We start from the raw sequence: 16,381 nt of genomic DNA, 5'->3' as shown, positions 1-16,381 counted from the left end.
GGTCTACCCAGCGATTGGAGGCCCGGTCTACCCGGCCCTTTCCCGCCGGGTAGACCGGGCCTCCGATTGCTGAGTAGACCGGGCCTCCGATCGCCGGAGGCCCGGTCTACTCAGCGATCGGAGGCCCGGTCTACCCGGCGCGAAAGGGCCGGGTAGACCGGGCCTCCGATCGCTGGGTAGACCGGGCCTCCGGCGATCGGAGGCCCGGTCTACTCAGCGATCGGAGGCCCGGTCTACCCGGCCCTTTCCCGGCGGGTAGACCGGGCCTCCGGAGAACGGTGTGCTTTGCGGTGCGCGCATGCGCGCGCGCGCAAGCCGCCATTCTTCAGGAGGCCTTCCGAACGAGAGGAGCTCCGTGCCAGAGCTCCTCTCGTTTTTTATCCAGTATTCGAGCGGGTGAGCGAGCGGGTGGGTGGGTGGGTGGGTGGGAGGGCAGCTAGCTGGGAGGGAGGGAGGGCTGGCTGGCTGGCTGACTTTGGGGGTTATTTCGCCGCCGCCGCGGGGGGGGCGGCTGGTTTCCAGCGCCCCTATACTGTTCAATACGGGCGCTGGCGGGGGCAAGGAGGCGGGAGGGCTAAGCAAGCCCTCCCGCCCTTAAAGGCATACCCCCCACCCGGACCCGGACCAGGCAGGGCCGGACCGGTCCGGCAGTTCGGCCATTCTTTGGAATGGCCGCCGGACCGGTTCGGGCACACTGCTAGCAGCAGGCACCCATTGGGGCACTACTATCTGAGCCTCTCTTCTGCCCCCAAAGCCCTCTTTCTGCCCCAAATCTACCCCAAATAACATCAACATCACACATCAACAACAGCAGAGCTTTGCAAAAAAATCAGGCAGATTTCCAAAGGTCATGCACATCCACATCCCCCCCCCGCCCGAATTGCAATTGATCTACACACAACAGTGTGAAACAACAACAATGAAATGCACACTGGCCCACTGGCCAATGAGGGTAAATGCACACTGCCCCACTAGCCAATGAGGGTAAAATTTACCCTTAAATTTGCTTAAAAGGAATAAGGAGGCAGTTGCCAGCAGATCAGCCCATGCTTTCGCTGGCCAGTCTGCGGGCTGGAAGGGCTGGAAATTCAAAGAGATGTCAAAACTCAAAATGGAGACTGAAGGAGAAAGACTTTTCACAATTGCAAAATTGAGTTCCAAATCAGCCAACACAACAAAACATTTTGTATCCGAAACAGGGCCGTTTTGTTTTGGCTACAAAATGTTCTGTTTTGAGCATTGAGTGTTTTGTTTTGGCTACAAAACAGCCAAAATGGCCTGTTTTGTGCACAAAACGTTTTGTATCCGAAACGAAATGCACATCCCTACTTAATGCCCTTCCTCCCATTCAGTGATTCTCCCCTGCAAATCCATAGCTGTCACTTTTCATGATTGCCGAGTTTATCTGAAATAAACTTTAGTCAGCTCTAGTGCAAAATTCCTGATGGCATCTTAACCCTTTCTCTTCTGTTCTGAAAACTGGTGCTTTGATTCCATTTCTTAGAAGTTAATCTGCTCTCTCCTTCAAGATTCTGTGAAGGAAAGGCTTCAATTTTTACAGAGAGAGAGAGAAGCAGAGGCAATGTCACCAACAAATTCAATTTAGCCCCATGTCTTCTAATATATCTCTATAACATTGCCCCCCACAACAATCAATACCTGAGCATTAATCTGACAGATCTGATTGCATTACCTTTGCTTGAGTTGTATGTAATGTAAAACAGCCGAGTGAAACCAGCCTCCCCACAGCTTGCTTCATCAGGAGGCAAATGTCATTACACCCGTCTGTTTTCATATCTTGAACCTGCAGTGCCGAAGGGGCTGGGGAAATGAATCTTTCACAGTGGAAGCCTGACATGCTTTGGTGCTTGCTTGGCCTCAGCTCTCTTCACGACAAATGGGCAGAGCTTTTCCAGTCATGTAAATCTTGCCTGAAAGATCTAAATGCCATTTGCAAACAAACCTATTCTAAGGTTCTCTTGCAAGCTTCACAAGCTGATTGCTCTCTTGGATGGTTCTAGTTAATACTCTTAAACAGAATGTAAAATAGGCTTCCCCCACCCCCTGTCTTCAGTTGTGCAGGTGCATGCTGGGAAACATTCAGAATTCTTCAAAGTGGGAGATGAATGGCTTTTGGACCTTGTTATATATATCTCCCAAGATATTTCTGAGCTTTCTATGGCAATTATGGAAACAGCTAGTTATTCCTCCTCTAGAATAATAGTCATAGCCTTAAGGACATTCCTTTTTAATGTAGGATACAGAGGGCTTTAGATTTGTTTCTAACTTTCTACTCAGTTTGTTAAAATTCTTTCCCTACTTTAGTATCTGTCTCATAATTATTTATGGGCATTTACGTTCTGGACATCCTGTAAGTAAGTAAGGGTCAATATGTGGCGAGCCACATCTGACCAGACTCCATTTTCTAGTAGCCCCATTTCTTCTCCCCAGGTTGGAAGCAGCTGGCATAGTTACTTTGCACCACTCCTCAAGCAACTTCTGATCTCACCAGCCCTGGAGAGAAGGCATTGAACTGTGAAGGGATTGCAAGCCCAAGGCTGCTTGAACAGGAAAGCAACTTAGTATAGAAAAACCCTCATCCTGACTGACAGGGAAAGTTACATACAGAAACGTACCTAGGAGACTGGAGCCAGGTGGAAAAGCAGAGAGCAAAAGAAAGCATAACAAGGGATCCCAGGACCTATGGACATACACAGCCAACTGTCAAGCCCTAGAATCATGGACCAAGCAGGAACTTCCTGAAGTAAACCTATTCCATCAGTCTTACAGCTATCAGTTACTTTGAAGAAGGTCTGGAACTTGGAAAGCAAGATCTCCCTGCTAACTGGGCAAAGAGGCACCTTTTAAACTGGTGGCTATCATTTAGCCAGTGGAAGAGTAATTGTTCCTATTTAGCCCAACATAGTGTCCCTCCCAGTGGCGGTTGCTGGTGTCTCCTGTGTGTTTTCTAGATCATAAACCCTTTTGGGGTTTATTTTCCCAATTTTCCCATTCTTTTTCCATTGCAGCATAACAACAACAACAACAACAACTAGCCAACTCGCACAGAGTATCTGTGCGCTCTTTGGAGCTGGCTGTTCCCTCCTCTCTCCTGCCCCACTCTCCTTCCCTCCCTTCTGCCCCACACTCTTGCCTCTCTTCCCCTCCCTCCCACACCACTCTCTCTTGCCCTCCCTTCCCCTCCCACCCCTCTCTCTCACCCCCCTCCCACTCACCCTCCTGCCTCAATCTCTCCTGCCCTCCCTCCCCTCCCCCTGCTCCTCTCTCCTGCCCTCCCCCTGCCCCACTCCCTCTTGCCCTCCCTCCAGCCCCACTCCCTCTTGCCCTCCCCTCTCCCCACTGCCCCACTTCCTCTTGCCCTCCCCCAGCCCCACTCTCTCTTGCCCTCCCCCCTGCCCCCTCCTTCTTGCCCTCCCCTCCCCTCCCCCTCTCTCTTGCCTTCCCCTCCCCTTCCCCTTCCCCCTTGCACTCCCCTCCCTCTTGCCCTCCCCCTTGAACTCCCCCTCCCCCTTGCACCCCCCCCCACATTTTTAAAAGTTCTACTTACTTTCTAAGTAAGTAGAAGTAAGTTCTAATTACACCGCTCCTCCTCCCGGGTGGCGAACAGGAAAGTCCCACCGCCCGGTTCCCTCCCACCCCAGTCTCACACGGGCTCCTCCTGGCCTGGCCAGTGTGCCTGGCTGAGAGCCGTCTCCGTGGCCTGTCCCGCTGGCGGGTCCGCAACACCAAGTGCTGCCTCCGCAGCCTGTCCCGCCGGTGGGCCCACCACACTAAATGCTGCCTCTGTGGCCTGCTGTGCCCGCTGCTGCTGCTTGCCAGTCTTTGTGGCCAGTGGCAGGCCAGCCACCTCTCCCCCCACCCCCACCTTCTGCCCTGGTATCAAAGCCCGCCGCCCGCCGCCCGCTGCCCGCCGCCCAGCCGCCTCACCACCTCGGACCTCAGCTGGGCCCGCCACCACTTCACCGCGGCCGGGCCGGGCCCGCAGCCACCACCCATCGCCAGGCCGGGCCCACCAGCGGCCATGGCTCACAGTGGCCAATTCTCCTCCTCCTGGGTGTGCCAGCCAATCAGGCGCCTTCGCAGCCTAGCCAATCAGCTGGGCTGCCGGGACGCATTTTCCCTGGCACACCCTGAAGAAATATATATATAGATAATAATACTAATATCGCTCCATAACCATTTTCTAGTTCCATATCCTGGAATAAAAGGCTATATTAATACAAAGGACTGTCATCTAGATGGCGCTCTGTTATCAGCAAAGACTGCACTGTGTACATTTTGCATTGCATAGGTGGAGCATACTCTGATTCCTTCTAAATGAAAAGAGATAATTTGATAGTAGAGATGTTGACTTTGGATTTATCATTCATACGAATCTCTAGACTTGCCTGCAGCTTAATATTGTATGGAACAGGCTGTCCTTTTCCACCAAAACATGTGCCCTTAGTTTTGCTAGAACAACATCACCTGCTCACCTCAAATACTTTTAGTGCACGGGATGGCATTGAAATCTTGGCTCCTTTGAGTGTGAATAAAAGGTTCAACATGGCCATCCCATCCTTCTCTTCAAAAACAAGAGTTTCAGTTGATTCTGCAGCTTCAGAAGCAGCAGCGGCAGCAGCGGCAGCAGCGGCAGCTTCTCTCTCCTTTCTGGCATCTTCAATGAGGCTTTGCCGCCTCCCAATGAACTGTGGGGACTGTGAGAATGTAAGAGGGGAAGACATCAGTATTACATAACAGCCCGGGAAACAGTTATTCGTCCTTTTCACTTCAAAGTCTTCCAGGAACAAACTGAGGAGGACTTAAGTAAAGAACCAGTATAGCCCAGTGATCATGGATTTGAGAAAACCTGGTTTCCAAGATTTTCTTTCCAGCCATGATCACTCTGTGTATTCTTTAGCAAGTCTACTCAGTATGACAATAAGTTACACTATTAACAGAAGTTACATTACAGGATACACTATGAAAATAGATCACACGTATGGCCCTAACTATATAAAAAGAACGTACAAAATTTTCCAAGTTCTTTACAGTCTTAAAGGCTCTCCACACGAGCAGTGTGAAGAGCCTAAGATGGTTCTGCAGGAGAATGGGCTTGACTCACTCTCCCTGCAGATGAGCAAGGAGCTAGCCCTGGGTGGCTGGATCTGCCACCCACATGATTACCGGCTCCATCATGGAGCCAGTTGGGATGGCGGGGATCGGGGGATCGGGGTCCCTTGCAAGTGCATAGACATTCTGGGGAGCCCCCTGATGCTGGGAGTCTTGTTGTAGCCTCACGGTTGGGGGTCTCCTCATGAGTCACCACAGCACGCAGCCATGCTGCTAACCTCATTGGGCAAGGGATTAAGTGGGCTTGCCACCGAGAGCTGCACCACTCCTAGCTGTTCACACACACGGTGGAAACTGGGCTGGGCTCCCATAGTGGATTTGATGCAGGCTGTTATCAATATATTGATGACACCCAAATCTATTTCTCCATGTCAACATCATCAGGAGAAGGCATAACCTCTTTAAATGCCTGCCTGGAGGCAGTAATGGGTTGGATGAGGGGTAACAAACTTAGGCTGAATCCAGATAAGATGGAGGTACTTATTGTGCGGGGTCAAAACTCGGAAAACAAGTTTGATCTGCCAGTTCTGGATGGGGTCGCTCCCCCAGAAGGAACAGGTACGCAGTCTGGGGGTGCTTCTGGATCTGAACCTCTCCCTGGCATCCCAAGTTGAGACGGTGGCCAGAGGTGCTTTTTATCAGCTTCGGCTGATACGCCAGCTGCATCTGTTTCTTGAGATGAATGGCCTCAAGACAATGGTACATCTGCTGGTAACCTCTAGGCTGGATTACTTGAATGCGCTCTGTGTGGGGTTGCCTTTGTACATAGTCTGGAAACTGCAGTTTGTTCAGAACACAGCGGCCAGATTGATCTCTGGGTCATCTTAGAGAGACCATATTACTCCTGTGTTGAAGGAATTGCACTGGCTGCTGATACATATCTGGGCAAAGTACAAGGTGCTGGTTATTACCTATAAAGCCCTAAATAGCTTAGACCCTGGGTATTTAAGAGACAGCTTCTTTGTCATGAGCCCCACCGCCTGCTAAGATCATCTGGAGAGGTTCACCTGTGGCTGCTGCCAACCCGTCTGGTGGCTAATGAGGAACGGGCCTGCTCCATTGCAGCCCCTGGACTTTGGAATGTGCTCCCTGTTGAAATAAGAGCCTCCCCATCTCTGGCAACTTTTAAAAAGGCACTAAAGACACATTTATTCACCCAGGCTTTTAATTAGATTTATTGTTTTTAAATAATTTTAATAATAGGTTTTAAATGTTTTTAATCTTTTAAACGATTTTAATTGTTAATTGATTTGATGTTTTAAATGATTTTAATTGTGAACTGCCCAGAGATGCAAGTTTTAGGCAGTATAGAAATATTTTAAATACAATAATAAATAAATAGAATACAATAACAGTTGCTGCCATAAGTATACGTAACAAGAATATATGCTTAGAAAAATCCTGACTGAAATATTATTGCTTCAGACTGGGATCTAAAGCCAAATTAACTTTGCAGTAAGTAGCCAAAGTAACAGTAATAACAAAGTAATGACGTAATAATCTCAATAAATAAGTAGTAGATTACATTTTAGTAGAACTTACTTTCTAGTATATATGCTTAGGATCAATGTATCAGTCATCTTGCAAGGTAGGACTTTCCCTAAACATACATTCAGATTCGGCTTTGTTGGTTCAGTGAGGCATGCTAAGCTGAAATTCAGCCACAAATGCCACTGACATCACAGCTGTTCTAAAACTTGCTGTTGTACAGGGCAAAGGATTACTGCTGATGTGTTTAAGACTGTTGTTTCACAGGAAGTGAATTCAATTTTGCTCTTTTCTCTGTGGACCTGAAAAGATCCTCATTTTGCTTGGTAAGTTGAGACTTCTTTTTAATCATTATAAAGAAAGGATTTAACTAGAAGCGATGCTTTCTAGGACACTTGAAAGTGGTGCAATGGAGGAATTGTTGTCTGCATTGTATACAGTTGTATACAGTCCTATGGTCACCACTTGTTATACCCTGTAAAAAACTGTTTTTCCAGTTTTTTATTTTAATAGTTAATTGATTTTAGGGTTTTTTAAAAATGTAACCTGCCCTGAGCCATTTTTCGAAGGGAGGTATAGAAATCAAATAAGTAAGTAAGTAAGTAGTTAAGTAAATACAGGTTTCAGAAATATTATAAAAACCAGCTGTGAACAGAAACAGTTGTGGGATGACTGTACAAACCATGCTCAGTTCTGCCTGTCTGATAGCCCCTCCCCTGCTCAGAAATAAGAATTGTTCACCTTCAGCCAAAATGCCGGTCATGCTGCTAACATTAAGCTTGTAGTCTTTGCTGTATTTGCCATTTTATTGTTACATTGTAGATAAGAAAAATGATTTCAGGTATGACTTAGGTATTAAGAAATAAAACAACAACAGCATGAGGTCATGGGAACTTGAGCTGGATATAAGCTTCTCTAGGTTTCACGTCAATCAACTACCTTTACCACATACAATTCCAACTTGTTTTTGTCACATGTTGCATGATCCTGTACACTTATGTATTCAAAAGTAACACCCATGGAATTCAATGGGGCTTACTAGTAAAGATTGCATTAGTTCATAGCCTTGCAGTGTGAGCCTATTCTTGAGTTATACCCACTGGACCAGGATAGGATCGTTACTAAATTCCTCTGTGCTGGCAGAACAAAATGTTATCACTCCTCTGGGGAGACACAATGTCAGAGTTACTGCTATACCATCAGTGCAAGGAGCAATGACTGATAGGATAAGCGGTATGTGAAGGAAGGAGCAGAGCTTAGTTAGAATTCAATATCCAGTCAGAGGCTGGATCCACCCCTGACTATGGTCCAATGCTGAACCAGCAGAAGGTGGCACATGTTTTTTAAACGCCCTTTCGAGTTAATTGAGAACCCTTGATGACAGTCCTCCATTCTTCGTGGCTTCTGCTCTGCCCAAACACCCTGGAGAATGGTAGTCTGGTTAGCACAACAGCCATCCATGGCACACTATTAGCAAGACTAAACTCCAATAAGAAAAGACAGTGCATATATTAAGATGCATTTCACGACTGTGCCTGCATGTCTGTACAACTGTGGGCACACAAGTAGGAACTCCATGATGGGGAACATTAGTGAAAGGGAGCACTTTGCACCAATAAGAAACAGGCAAGTCGAAAAGGGGAGATGAACAACACTGGTCTTCTCCCAGAACCCTCCAAAGCATGGCCCACAGTTGAAAGGGAGATCACATTTTAAAGTATGACTTCTGAACATCTTCCATCAACTCTCCCCTAAACTCCCCAAAGTGAGTAGCACATTCGAGTATCCATGATCGCTGAGTGCCTCCTCACGCAGTGCCGTATGGGGAATCTGCATTCTGGCTAAACAAACCTTCCTCATTCCACAGGTCATAGCAATGTCTCTCACACAAAAGACACAGAAGACACTATGCAGATGGACTCCCCCCACCTCCCACCCCCGCACCCCATCCATTCCAGTTAAGCTCCTGCCATGCCCTGGGGCAGGCTAATAGGAGCACAAACAAAACTGTTGGTTAGCACTGAACATCTGTTCTATGTATTGTTAGCCAAAGAAATCCTGACTGATTCTTGCTTGCAGGATCTCAGCCAGGACACATGTAACAGAATACACACAATACACACTCGAACAGAGTTCCAGTGTAACACCCTTTATTGGATAAGTGAGTATTGTCTCAGTGACGACAGTATCTCCCCCAACAGGTGATTCTTCAGGACTTTACAGGGGACTGACAATGGGAGAGTGGAGAGTAGGGCATGCAGAGTGGAAGAGAACCTAATGCAGCACCCTTTCTCACACATACTTGCCAACCCTAAATGAGCACCCAGACATAGGACTTGCCTGTTACAGCTCCTACCAGTTATTCATTACCGCTACCATGTATTTCTTTTCTCTCCACAGGCAACCAGGAAGCCATTTAACACTCACAAAGTCATCCCCTCCAGTGCCATGCAAGGCGTACAGCGTAAAGAGCGCTGATGCATGGCATTCCAGCTCAATGAAGGGTCTTTGTCTTCCACGAGATTCTGTATGCCTCAGAAATGTAGTGCAGCAAGGAATGTAGCAGGTGCCATCAGAAGAGTCAGTGCAGTAAAACAAAATCAGAGGAAAAGTGTATCATTGGCTATGGCTACTAGCGTTGATGGATATATGATACCGCCAGGTTTAGATGCAGTATGCCTCTTCTTAATATTAGTTTCAGGCAACAAGGATGGAAGAGGGAGTATGTCTTCAGGGCTTCCCTGAGGCATCTGATTGGCCACTGTGGGAAACAGGATGCTAGGCTAGGGGCTCTTCTTATGTTCATATGGTTGTGTCATTTTGCTATAAGCATTGGTCTATTGAACTGTAACCTGCCTTGGGTCAGACATGGAGGAAGGTAGGATAGACATGAATCATACAAAAGAATTAGAATAATTTCCATAATGCTAGTTACAGTTGGGGCATTGCCTTGTTTCTGGCGAGAGAAGAAAGCTGCCTTATTATACCAAGTTATAACACTGATCCATCTAACTCAGTATCATTGATCCTTACTGGCTGCAGTTCTTCAGGATTTCTGATGGGAGTTTTTCCCAGCCCTCCTTGGAGATTCCAGGGATTGAACCTGGGACCATCTGCATATACTCTCACCAAGCTTCAGCCCCAACCTAGCACTGTGGAGGAAGTGTTGATTCAGTGAACATATGTCTGTGGGTACAAATTTAGGGAGAATTATGGACACACCCTTCCATATACTGGCCACTGGGTCCAAATGATGCTTAATATTCTACAGATAGCGGCATGTTTCTGCTAAACTCTGTGATGACTGCTAAATCCTATGAAAATGCTTTTTTTAAAAAAATCACAGAACTGAAGAACCTGAACCACTCCTCCCTGTACATAAAATATGGCTTCTAAAATCTGTTGTACTTCCATTAGTGTTTGAGGGCATATTGTTTTTCCTGTTGGAGACAGAAATGTATCATCACTAATGCAAATCAGCTCATAGAGATATGCCTCTTTTCATACCATGCCAGCATCAGAAATCCAGTTTTATCTTTTTGAAATGCAACCCTATTAGGTAGGTGCTTCAAATAAAAAACTCAACAGCAACACAGAAGGTATATTTGTTTTGTTACTAGTAGTACATTTCAGGACCATTATTTCAAGATAATACTCCACTAAAGGTCATGTAGTAGCCATTTGGGGACCAAAGACCTTTACCAATTATTGTCCTAATATTCCTAATATTGTGCTTATATCCCTAAGTTCAATGCAAGTGAAATAATGTTTGCATTCCAAAAGGCAAATAGTCCTCACTTCTGAAGTAGTGAGAATAATTTCAGCAACTCTTCTTCAAGACAGTGGCTGATATACTGATTCATGAAGCACCAATGGAACAGGAGACGCACTGGTATAGCACCAGTGTGTCTGACCATTTCAAATTAATGCTGTACCATTGCTACCGTGTCTGTTGTGGGGGGATTTCAGTCACCTCCCCTTCCCCAAGGAGTCCTCTGTGTCACTTGAAAATACTCAGGATATGTTCCTCAGGAACATATTTTTGGATGGCACATTGTACTTCCTGGGAAAAGGGAGGTCATCAAAATTTGCCCCCATCACTGTGCCAGCAGTGAAACTAGTTGACGTTTTAGGATGTTAGCCGCTGAATCTAGAATGTTTGGATTCAAGTTGATCTATTACTAGACTTCTTAGCATTCTTAGGACTTTGCAAATGATCCCATTCACCTAACACTGGCACAGAATTATGTTGCATTTTTGAATGCAAGTGCAGTATAGCTGCCCAGATGCTTCCCATCTGCATCAACAGAATGTCATTTTAGTGGGTACAGTGAAGCAGAGGTTCACTCTGCTCACAGCTAAAGGCCCTGACTGGAGAGCCCATGTTGTATGTAAAGTGGATAGAGTACTAGATTTAAACTGGGAAATCTGGGTTCTAACTCACACTTACCCACAATGGCTTTGGACAATTCACTTTCTCTTAGCCCAGCTTACTTCACAAGGTTGTTATAAGATGAAAACATTTATTTTTATTTCTAAATATGTTTATGTTTTTGCATTTATTGGATGTTTTAGACCTCCAAGTCTAAGACTAGGGCCACCTTCAGATGTAACATGGAACTGCAGGTCCAATTCTGCACCACCACCCCCTCCGAATTCAGACATACTGGACAGCAGTCTTTCTACAGACAGAAAGACTGCAGAGAAGTGGGGGAGCTGGCTGTATGGGCTTTACTGAAGGACAGCCTGCACAGCCAATCATGCCAGAGTTGAGGGAGAAGTTTCCTCCCTCAATTCCGGTTCCAGGGGAAACAGCCTGTGGTTCTGAATTTGGACATACTGCAGGCTGCCTGGAACCTTGGGCTGCAGAAGTGAAACTCATTACAACCCAAGGGTTCAGATTGGAGTTACAAATCTGAACCCTCAGTTTCGTCACCGTGCATAACCTGGGCTGCCCACATTCAGACGTAACGTCCTCAGAACCGCAGGCCTGTTCAACTGTGGTTACATGTGAATGCAGTCTAGGTAATAACCTACTCTCCAAACTACCCATGACAATATGTTTAGACTCCCCCGTTCTCTTCTACCTACCTTTCCATGCTATTGAAAACAAAATTATTCTAGGGTGTAATTTTCTAAAATGCATAGTGTTGACCAAGATGTGACAAAAGAGGAAGAAAAGTCAGAGAGTGAAATGAAATACAAAGCTTCTCGTTCCCTGAAACTGAATTTAAAAGTTGACCCCTGTTTTACAGATCATATTAGTTTTAAAACATATTGAAGCATAACCTCAAATAGCTCTCATGCATTTCCCTTCTTTATGTAGTTTTTAGAATAGAAAAAACTATTCAGGGATTTCTTTTGAAGGGAGGCAGCAGTGTAGAGATGGACTAAAGTCTTATTAAATCAGGAAACCAGAGTGCTTTTGAAAGTAAAACCTCACTTAATTAAATAAAACTCAAAGTGCTGAGACATACCTTGTGCATTTGGGAAAATACAGCTTAATCTTGTTTTAAGTTAAATGCAAATAAAAATTTCCTTTGTAACTTTCATCTTGCTGTTGTTTTATCATAAACCATGAAAGGTAAATATCAGCTGTGATTTAGGATTGTACAAATTGTGTTTGAAAGAGCTGTGAAAGTTCACTCAAGGGGCTTGTGCTAGCCTAGTGGGATTTTTGTCTTTGAACCGACTCTCATGCCATAATGCAAGCTGCTTTTGGAACTTCCCTCAGTTGCCAGTGTGCAGTTTGCCATGAAGAGGGGAAGCTGTTCAAGAAAAGCAAATTGAAATCTCTCTTGAGCTCACAGAACTAGTTGCATTGATCTTTGCAGCCATTACCAATTCTTTATTAAAATGTCACTTCCATGAAGGAAATTGTATGATTTCCAAAAGTGATGCCAATGTGATGTTCCAAAATGCATGTAAATTACCATGTCAACACATGATGGGCAGCCACAATTGGTTGTGGCTTCTCAGGGTGTATACATTCTACAGTTTACATGTGTCAGGATTGTCATATGCCACTACCTGCAGCAGAAATTGTATACTTTCTACACAGAAGGGACTTTCCATGTCAGAAACGATTTGTTTAGCTCTGCAGTCAGCACTGAGCTACTAGTCCAAAGGCAGAATCCACCATGAACTTGTCCTGTCCAAAATTCTTGGAGATTTAAACTAGGCGTGTGCATGGAACCGGTTTGGCTGATTCGGTTCAAATCTGAACTGGATTAGAACCAAACCGGCCCGGTTCCATGTCCACCAAAATCGGGTCCATTCAGGTCCAACCATCAAACCGGGCTGAACCAGTTTGGAGGATATACTTCTAAAGGGGAAATCCAGTGAGAATTCCCCTTTACAAGTGTAGGGGGTGGGGGACCTTTTCAGGGATAAGGAGTGGCTGGGTGGGGGCAATGAGTGAGTAAGTAAACTGCTTACCTGGCCAGCGCAGCTGCCCTCCCAGATGCCCCAAACAATGCGCACCCTCCTATTTTACTGAGCTCTCACTGCTCTGCCTGCTTGGTAAAAGAGGGGGGAGCCACGCTGCTTGGGGCCGCCAGGAGGGCAAGCAGCAGCACCGGTAGCTGTGCCGGCCAGGAAAGCAACTTACTTATCTGCTTGCTGCCCCCACCCGACCCCTTTATCATGGGGTCACCCAAGCTGAACCTGGTTTGGTTCAATCATGGACCAAACCGCCCCCAGTTCAGTCCACAATTGAACCAACAGACTGGCCCTGGTTCGAGGTGAACCGATTCGACATGAACCATTCATGCACACCCTAATCTATGTCTTTGAACAAAGTTTCACTAACTTAGTCATTCCTTTGGGGATACAGAAGGCATTCCAGTGGTAAGATAAGAAGTCCCTCAAGTGCCCTACCATGCTACATAGAAACTGTTAAGAAGGCAGTCTGAATCTTATAAGAATAATTACAAATAATTTCATTGAACAATTGGTTTCCTTCTCTAGAGGGACCTTTATCCAAACATAAAGTGGGAAAAGCTATAGAAAGAAACCTTCCAGGACAATGTATGTATGTCCTTTCAGGACAATGTGTATGGCCTCCAACTCTCAAGCTGCTCCTCCTGGAGTAGTCTATCTGACAGCCCCTTGAAATGTATGTGAATACTAAGCAACTTGCAGACTGCAGGCTCAGAGGGCTGGTTCATGCTGGCATACATGCCACTTCATTTCTGTACACTTGAATGTAACTGATGACCAGCTTTTGAATGTGTGAATAAAGCATCAAACTACACATTATGAGACGCATGTGCTTAGAACATTGGTGTTTTTTTCTTACCATAAATAACAGCTGCAGAAGGCCATTGGAATCAGGACCAAAGCATGTGGGGCTTTAACTCTTTGCTCCCACCACTGCCCTGTCCAGATCAGCCTTTTTGTTCCAAAAATGGTCCAGATCCAGATTCTCCACCCCCACCCCCAACTGTTCTTTGCCCTAGAAATAAATTCCTATTAGCATCAATAGGAGCTTTTCTTCTGAGACTAATAGGTGTTGCAGCACACACACCTATTAGTCCCAGAAGAAAAGCTCCTATTGGTGCTAATAGGAACAAAAAGCTAAAGCCCCTTCCCCACACTGCAGTCCCAATCCAAATCAATGGGGTGGGCGGCAGTGTTCCCTGTAACAGGGATTTCCAGACATTGTTGACTATAGCTCTCAGAATCCTCAGCTGCAATGGCTTTTGCTTAAGGATTATGGGAGTTGTTGTCAACAGCATCTGGGAATCCCTGTTAAAGGGAACATTGGTGGGGGGCACAGCTGCTATTTCCATTAAAACAAAAACAAGCATGGAAGAAATAAGCATACACTTTTCATAATAGGTAGTTTGTCCCAGAGAGTCTGTTGAAAAAGCATTACTTAGGATGAGCTCCAACAGTGGTGCTAGATCTGTGTGACCCACTCACACATGCAAGTCATTGTCTGATGGAGCAGTCATCAAGTGATGAAGAATTCATGAGCCCTATACAGATTTCAAAAAAGACTCTCTAGGAGGACAGCCGTCCCAAACTCACCCCTCCAACTGCACTCTTCATGGTTATGTTTGTGTCCATCTGAAAAGGCAAACATCATAACCATGATGGTGGGCATTTCCATGATCAGCAGGTTTGGACACCTAAGCTGGCTGATCACAGAAATGTCCGCCATCATGGTTATGATGTCTGCCTCTTCAGGCAAACACTGCTGTAACGGGGAAGGGCACGGAGGGGTGAGTGACTTGCCAGGGCAGGACTTGTGGTGCACTTTGGGATGGCTGTCACATACAGGATTTTTAAAACTATGCCCAAGTAGGGCCATAGTCTCACTGACATCTGTGAGGAATGCAGGAGTTAAGAAGCCTACAGGATCTGTGCCCAGCAAGCAAGGCAGTGGAAATCAATAATTATATATTGTCAGCCTGACTAGCAAAGTCTGCAAGATTTGCAACCCCATTCACACATTATGTTCAGCACTTGTATAGCACATGTACAATGTACACAGGCAGAGATCTGTACACAGGTGCCACTATCCACATGTTATGTTGAACACAGGTAGAGCAGTACACTTCCTAATTGTGCCATACACTTCAGGGAGCCTGTACCTATGTTCACCTTTACAGTGAACACAAGTATGGTCATTCACACAAGAACATGTATGAGTGTACAGATATCTGTACACTCGTACAGCATAATGTCTGGATAGGGCTTTCAGCTCAGCCAAATTCAGGTAGCAAAAAAATTTTGGGATTTGTCCCCTTTTCTCCTTGTCCAGCTGCAGTATGCAAAATTGTGACCTAACTCAGATAATGAGAACCCCAAGTCATGGAGGGAGAAATGAACGGATTACAGTATTGCATAGTTACCCAAACCAAGTTGGTCTGAATTCCCACTGTATTGTGGACTCGATACACAAAAAAAGGCACTCATTTCCATTACAATGGAATAAAACAAATCTCACTTCAGTGCTAGGAAAGGGGAAAAAACCAGCACAACTCCTTAGCTTTAGACAGTGACGGTAGTAAATAAAGCCCCTCGCTGTGACTGTAGCTTGAGCCTAACTCTTATTGTTCTAGTTTAAACAGCTGACTTTGCAACACATATGTCTTTAGCATCTTATTTCTGCCTTTATGTGTGCTTTCCCCCTTTTGACAGCTATATTGTTGTTGTGTATGCATTTCTAGTAGCCATTCCTAAAAGATTTCAAATGGCTTGTTCTTATCCAGCCCTCAGGAGCTCCTTTAATAGAATGATGCTCTAGAAATCAACGTTGATTTCTCTTCTGTCTGCTCTCTTGCCTGTCACTACAAGGTGGCTAGACTCAAGGGGTGAGAGGGTCTTTCCTTACCATGATGGCCTCAGCTTGCTTGGAGTCCAGCTCTGACACTGCCCGCCGGAAGCCTTTGGAAGAGTTGGGGGTCGGCATCCTTGCTGGTGCTCTGCCTCAGCATGCAGCGTTGCTTTCCCTTCTCCTTCTGGGCTTTTATAGGGCAAGTCTGACGTCAAAGACCCTCTCCTATCCCCCTCTGCCCACCTCCCTTCCTTCAGCCTGAGGGAGAGAAAAGGGGAGGAGGGAGGAGATGTGGAGGAAAGAAGCGCTTGTGTCCCATTAAATCTAATTGTTACAAAGATTGCAGGCACCTAGCTTCTGCAAACACAGTGTTGGCTCTTCTCCTGCACCCAAAAGTATTTACTAAGCTAAATACCTCCCCTGTATTATATTGCAGCTCACTCTTCCACTGTGCATGCTTTATTCCCCATTACT

At 45.8% G+C, this 16,381-nt stretch overlaps 1 protein-coding gene across 1 annotated transcript in view; it reads right to left on the bottom strand.

Moving 5' to 3' along the window:
- Positions 1 to 16,058, bottom strand: part of TH (tyrosine hydroxylase) — a 54,702-nt gene extending 38,644 nt beyond the window's left edge. Inside the window, exons 1-2 of the mRNA XM_053286957.1 lie at positions 15,965 to 16,058; positions 4,497 to 4,718 (exon numbers count right to left, since the gene is read on the bottom strand). Of these exons, the coding sequence (XP_053142932.1) occupies positions 4,497 to 4,718; positions 15,965 to 16,042 (300 nt within the window). The 5' untranslated portion in view covers positions 16,043 to 16,058. The remainder of the gene's footprint in view (positions 1 to 4,496; positions 4,719 to 15,964) is intronic.
- Between the last annotated feature and the right edge of the window lie 323 nt (positions 16,059 to 16,381).

This window comes from Hemicordylus capensis, chromosome 1 (assembly GCF_027244095.1).
Source record: "Hemicordylus capensis ecotype Gifberg chromosome 1, rHemCap1.1.pri, whole genome shotgun sequence".
In the NCBI taxonomy this organism is placed as follows: domain Eukaryota; kingdom Metazoa; phylum Chordata; class Lepidosauria; order Squamata; family Cordylidae; genus Hemicordylus; species Hemicordylus capensis.
Note: the sequence above shows the minus strand (reverse complement) of the source record. Positions and strands in the feature narration are given on the sequence as shown.